General features: G+C 63.5%; 2 protein-coding genes across 2 annotated transcripts in view; one reads left to right on the plus strand and one right to left on the minus strand.

Moving 5' to 3' along the window:
• Positions 1–174: 174 nt before the first annotated feature.
• On the plus strand, positions 175–4,753 carry MAB21L4 (mab-21 like 4). The gene is made up of 6 exons (XM_035900066.1): positions 175–658; positions 1,729–1,838; positions 1,889–1,980; positions 2,795–2,948; positions 4,092–4,448; positions 4,661–4,753. The coding sequence occupies exons 1-6, from the start codon at positions 175–177 to the stop codon at positions 4,751–4,753; spliced, it is 1,290 nt and encodes a 429-aa protein (XP_035755959.1).
• Positions 4,754–5,393: 640 nt separating this feature from the next.
• The window catches only part of AGXT (alanine--glyoxylate and serine--pyruvate aminotransferase), a 3,464-nt gene continuing 2,759 nt past the window's right edge, over positions 5,394–6,098 (minus strand). The window contains 2 exon segments of the mRNA XM_035900048.1: positions 5,394–5,504; positions 5,898–6,066. Of these exon segments, the coding sequence (XP_035755941.1) occupies positions 5,394–5,504; positions 5,898–6,066 (280 nt within the window).

The raw sequence follows: 6,098 nt of genomic DNA on the forward strand, positions 1-6,098 counted from the left end.
CGGGGGGACACGGTGCTCCCAGCAACCACCCTGGCACTCGCCCAGCAGTTGCGCTTGCCAACGCCCGGCTGTGGGCTCCCTCCGCCTGCCCCACGCTGGCTCCCAGCCCTGCCCTCCCTGCCCACATATTTTTACTCCTGCTCAGAGCCGGCTTGGGATAGTGGTGGAGCTGCCATGGCAGCCAGCGCTTCCCACTGGCGCAGCTACCTCGGGGTGATTGTGTCCCGCGAGAGGCAGCGGCTGGAGCATTTCCAGCGGGCTGAGGACATCCTGCTGACCCTGCTGGAGGGCGTCCATGCCAGAGAGCCCCGCTTCCTTGTGGACTACGCTAGGAACCTGGAAGTCTTTGAGTTCGCTCTCTGCGCCTCCGAGGATGCTGTCACTGTGGAGGTCCCCCTGCGGATTGATGGCGATGCCCTGCGAGTGCTGACATGCTGGCACGGGGACACCCCTGACGGGCACCGGCCAGGGCTGGGCACTTGCTGTCTGGCAGTGCCCTCCCTGGGGACTGACCTGGAGGACTGGACCAGCACCGTGGGTGTGATGGAGCGGGGAGGTGATGCGGGGTGCCTGGTTCCGGGCAAAGTCCTCCAGCACCTGAAAGAGCTCCTTGTTTCAGCCATCGTGCGCTGCCAACGCCGCTTCCTGCTTCAGCCAGGTGCGTATGCCGGCGCGGCACTTCCCTGCCTGGGGGCTGCCTCCAGCACAGCTGGGGAGCCCAGCTCTGTGGTGGTCCCTGAGCAGACAGGCTTGGCTGTAAGCCCCTAGGCCTGCCCAAAGCCTGCATGAGCGAGCACCCTGCCGTGCACTAGGACGGGCTTTGCCCTCAGCTAAGGAAGGGGAGATGCAAACCACTCCCTGCCACCCCATGGCAGCAGAATCATCCTTGGGCATCTTTACCCTGGGCTGATGGCACTCTCCTTGGTGGGTGGCAGCTCCATGCAGGGTTCACCCACCCCTGCCTTTAGTCCCCGGGGGGGTTTGCTCAGGGATTCGGCACACTTGGCTCGCTCTAACCACGTTCCCCCCGTCCCTCCTGGCCTCCGAGTGCCCCCTGCTCCCTGGAGGACACTGTTTGGAGGATGAGCTGGAAGCGTGTCAGGGCTGGATGGGACCTTGGGGCATGGGTCTGACCCTGCACGCACATGGGCCCCAGCTGGGAGCAGCGTCCCCGGGAAGGACATGGTGGGGAAGGGACCCTGGGATTGCCCGCAGGGGTCCCATCAGCTGCTTCATGCATTTCCATCTCCAAAGGCTCTTCGTGAAGTAAATCAGCCCTGATGGAAAGGTGATGTGAGAGGACCAGCAGATCTGAAAGTCTCTTAACCCAACCCCAGCAAGCCCACCATGCCCCGCTTCCTCCTCAGCCAAGCCAGAGCCCTTTCTCTTCCTCTACCCCCACAACCTGAGACCTTTCCTGGTCCATTTTTCTTGGACCACGTTGTTTTTCTTGGCACCTGGCAGCATGGCCTGTTCAGCCGCCCAGAGCTTCCTGCTGTGCCCACGCCTGCTGGCCTGGCCCTGAGCAGTGATACTCCTTCCCGAAAACCACCCCAGCGGGGTTTGGAGAATGGCTTTCACCGGGGAACCGCAGCCAGACCACAGTGTTGGAAAGGGATGAGTCAAGTGGGGTGGGACGTACCCATGAGTGTTGCGGCACATACCCGGTTCAGCCTGCGGGACCGGCTGCGGTAACCTCCTAACCACAGCCAAACCCTCTGTGTCTAGGTGACCTCAGCGCCGAAGATCTGCAAAAAGATGCTATGGAGCTCTCCCTGCTGATCCGTGGCGGCTGGGAGACCATCCGCTTTGATATTCTCCCCGGGGTGAGAAACTTTGTTCTGCCCCGCGGGGGGGGGGGGGGGGGGGGGAGCCACTCCGGCTGCAGGGGCGGCAGAGCGACAGGGGCTTCCCTGACGGGAGTCTCCGGAAGGCCACGGAAGAGGCTCACTTCGTCCCTGCCTCTCCCCACTGCTGGAGGTGAGCAGCTCGGCTGTGCATGTAGCAGGGTGAGCCTGCCCTGGGGATCCCACCGGCACTACTGGGTGTAGGCGAAAAGGGGATGGGAAAGCAGAGGGACATATCAACAGGGTGATATGTGAAGGTGAAGACACCCCCTCGTGATGTCCAAACCCACTGCCCTGCGTTGGGGGAAAAACCTCAGCCAAATTTCAGGCAGCTCACGGAAAGAGGTGGGGGATGCAACTGAAGGAGCCCCCTCCAAATTGTTCGCAGGAGCTGAACCCCAGCTGCATGGGGAGTGGCAGCTCTCGGATCCCTGCTCAGGCTTCAGGGGCGAGCCTGGGCACCTAGCAGGGTGGGCTGCGGGTGGGAGTGAAGCTGGGGTGACACACATCTTGCCTGCCAGCACAGCTACGCAGCCCCAAGGAGGGGCTGAGCATCCGGCTGGACCAGCCCAGGCTCATTTTGGGCAAACTGTGGTCCATCTGGATGCTCGGCCCCTCCTAGGGTCCAATCCAGCCTCCCCCCTGAGGCAGCCTGCAGCCCTCCCCTCTGCACACAGGGGAGCACAACCCCCCTTTGCGTCCCCTCTTGTCCCTCCAGGGAAGGCAGGAGCTGCTCAGCAGCATCCCCATCACACTGCAAATCTCCCCAGTCCCTCTTCTTCAGAGGTGGGTGCAGGAGGTGGACCCAGGATGCTGCGTGCCTGGGGCTGTGTGTGTGGCCAGGGGGGACCCCCATGCGTGCTGGGTCACTGAAGGTATCCTCTCCCCCACTGGGGGGATGCAGGTCTCCATTCTCCCTCTGACCAGACCCCACTTTCTCTCACCAGATCCTCCACTCACCTCCCTGTCCTGAAGCTGCTCCAGGCAGTGGACACACTGAAGGGACCCCGTCTGGACAGCCTTCGCCTGCTCGACCAGCTCCGCAGCCAGGACTGGGGAGGGGAGGGTGGGAAAGGTGGTCTCACCTTCAACCACCTGAAGGTAGGTAGGTCCTGCTGGCAGGAAGATGGCTCTCCAGGAAGAGCCAAGGCTGCTCCCCTGCACCCTGCCACAGCCAAGTCACTTCTGGAAGAAGATCCCAAGCAACAAACCCCAGTGCCTGCAGTGCTTTGGGACGTACCAGCCCATGGCTGTATCTGGAAAAGATGCACGCTGCTGGCCACGGCTAGAGGGGTTTGACCGTTGCAAAGAACAGGCGCTTGCTGGGCTGAATCAGCAGCCTTCAGCCCGAAACACCCTGAACGTTCAGAGCTGGGGCTCTGTGCCAATGCGCCAGGCATCCCCCAGCACAGGCTGGGGATTGTGGTGTTGTGCCTGTCACACCATGGGTCGTCCTGTGCCCTGGCATGCAGGGAGGTGCCCGTGCAGGGCTGAGGGTGGTGTTTCCTCTGACAAACCCCTCTCTCCCCACCCAATCTGTTTTTGGTGCTCTGGACCCACCAGCAGCTGGTGATGCTGGCTGGGGAAGGGGCCATGCTGGGGGCAGCACCTGGTGGCACACCCTGCCTGTGGTGGCTCTCCAGGCCAGTGTGGAGAAGGAGGCAGAGTTATCTTCTGCTGAGAGAATAGCTCCAAGTCACTCAAATTCTGTGGGTTTTGCTTTATGTTGTGTTCTTCAATGATTTATTTTTTTTAAAAACGTGCACAGCATGCGTCTGTCCTTCAGAAAAGCATCTTCCGCTCCAGCCCACTGCACGAGTTGCCCATTAGCCATGCCACCAGAAGGCATCGGCACTGGGCTGTTTGCCGGTGCAGTGCCAAGGAAGCTGGCGTGGGGCCTCGCCCGCCTTGCCAGTGGCTGGTGGAAGCCACGAGCTTGGTGCCCGTGGAAAGCTTGGGTGTGCTGTTTTGGAGCTGCTGCGGAGCTGGGACCTGCCTCAGAGCTGAGCCAGGGGCTCTAGGGGCATGAAGGGAACGTTCAGAGCTAAGGGGTGGTGGGGCCTTGGCTGCCCCTGCAGCAGCCAGAGCAGCGGCTCCAAGAGCCTGCGTAGCCCTGGGCTGCTGAGGGCCTGACACCTCTGCTGAGGGCTCAGCCCATGGGTGGTTGGGTGGTGACGTGCAGGGTGTGAAGGCACAGCCTTTGTGGGGGTGTCCGAACCCCCACCCTTCTGCCCTTCCCCACAGATGGTGCTGCTGTGGAGCACAGAGCTCTTCCCCTCCCCGGAGGACTGGCAGGACCTGGAGGGCTCCGTCTACAGGCTGGTGGTGATCCTCCTCTGCTGCCTGGCCACCCAGCACCTGCCCCACTTCCTGCACCCAGAGGAGAACCTCTTCCAAAAGGAGCCCACAGACCTGGCCTCCCTCTACTGTAAGGTGGAGAGCTTTGCCCGGGACCCCCGACGCTTCCTTCACTTCCATTTTGGCTTCCCTACGCGCACTGACAGCGGGCAGGCAGACCCTGGCACCCGGGCCCTCTTGCAGCTCCCGGCCAAGGATGGGTCCTACTGGGACACAGCCTACTTCGACGTCCTCCTCAGCCAGGTAGCGGGGACCGGGGACCCCGGGCTGGTCTCACAAGGCAGCACCAGAAACCACCTGGGCTGGGCAGCCTAGGACGCATGGGAATTTGCCCCCCAGAGCCCTCTGGCCCCCCAGAGCCCCCCAGCATGCGCTGCCCAGCCCCACCGCGGAGGCAGGGGGGGCTGGTGGGCTGGGGAGCCCTCTCCCCTCACTCCCCACCTCCCTCTGCTTAGTTCCAGGTGTACCGGATCCAGGACAGTGCACGCCACTCAGCAATGTCCCAGCTCCAATCCAAGATCCAGCGAGAAATCCCCCAGCAGAGCTGAGTGGGACCCTGCTGCCATGTCTTGACGCCTGGGGGGGCACGAGGCGAGCCAGGGGGCCGGGGAGCAGCATGCTGCCATGTCGCTTTATTGAGGAAAGATGGCACTGGGGAGCAAGTGCATGTCTGCTGCGGCCGGGTGGGGATGCACAGCCTCTTGGCTCCCCTGGTAGGGCTGGGTGCTGGGGCGGGTGTTTGATCCCTGGGTGCCTAATCTGGGAGGGATGGACGACGTCCTCTGCTGCTGGGCTCTGCTGCAGGGGCGGCCGAGGGCGGTGGTGGTGGGAGGGGAAGGGACCTGCGCTTGGATCCTGAATCCAGCCCTCAGCTTGCAGTGGGGCTGCCATGCCCTGGGGCCAGGGGAAGGGGAGGAGCAGGGGGGCCAGGCCATCAGGGTGAGGAGTGACCCCTGCATGGGGGACCCGGAGAAGGGGTTTTGAGCCACATCCCACATCTGCCGAGCTGCAGCCCTCACCTTCACGTTCCCTGCTCTTCCAGATTCTCCTTCCCACTCTGGTTTGGGTTGCTGGGTGCCGCAGCTTTTCCTGCCAGCTCCTTGGGGAGGGAGTGGAGCCCCTCTGCCAGCAGCCAGGCACAGGGGGAGTGCCGTGCTGCCCCATCCGGACCCCCCTTCGCACGGGTGCTCACAGCCTGCTGCTGCGGCGGCAGCACCCCAGGGCCTCTCGCAGGGCACGCAACACACGCTCCACGTTGCTGCTGCTCGAGTTGCAGCCCATGAGGCCGATGCGCAGGACCTAGGGAGGGAGGGTGAGTGTCCCCCAGAAGCACCCACCTTTGCAGCCATGCCCTGGCACCCTCTCCCTGCGAGCAGAGCGGCCGGGAGCAGAGCGCAGGCTCCGGCGCAGAGCAGGGGGCACACGAGGAGTGGCCGTGCGCACAGCTCTGGGCTTGCTCCAATGTAACGCGCGTTTCCTCTAAAGGCCTCATTCTGTGCACGCTTACTCAATTACAGCAGCAAGCACGTGTGGTTGGGAGCTGCTGTGCATTGCTGCAGGCGATGGGTGCACCCAGCCGCGTGTTTGCTGTTTGCAGCCAAAGAGCACCCGTGTGTCGCGGGGCAGGGTACGGATGGATCCGGCCGCAGCTGGGTTCGGTGCCCGGCAGCGGGAGGGGAGGACGCTGCCCACCTTGCCCACCGAGGGGCCCAGGCCCCCGGCGATCTCGATGGCGTGGTTGTCCATGAGAAAGGCTGTGATCTCCTTCCAGTCGTAGCCCGCAGGGACCCTGACGGTGGTGATGGTGGGAAGCCTCGCCTCCTGGGGACGGGGGAGACCGGGTTACATCTGCAGCTCCTGGCTGCAGCCCCGTCCCCCGCTGCCCCCAGAAGC

Source organism: Egretta garzetta, unplaced genomic scaffold, assembly GCF_000687185.1.
Source record: "Egretta garzetta isolate BGI_Z169 unplaced genomic scaffold, ASM68718v1 scaffold448, whole genome shotgun sequence".
NCBI classification, from domain to species: domain Eukaryota; kingdom Metazoa; phylum Chordata; class Aves; order Pelecaniformes; family Ardeidae; genus Egretta; species Egretta garzetta.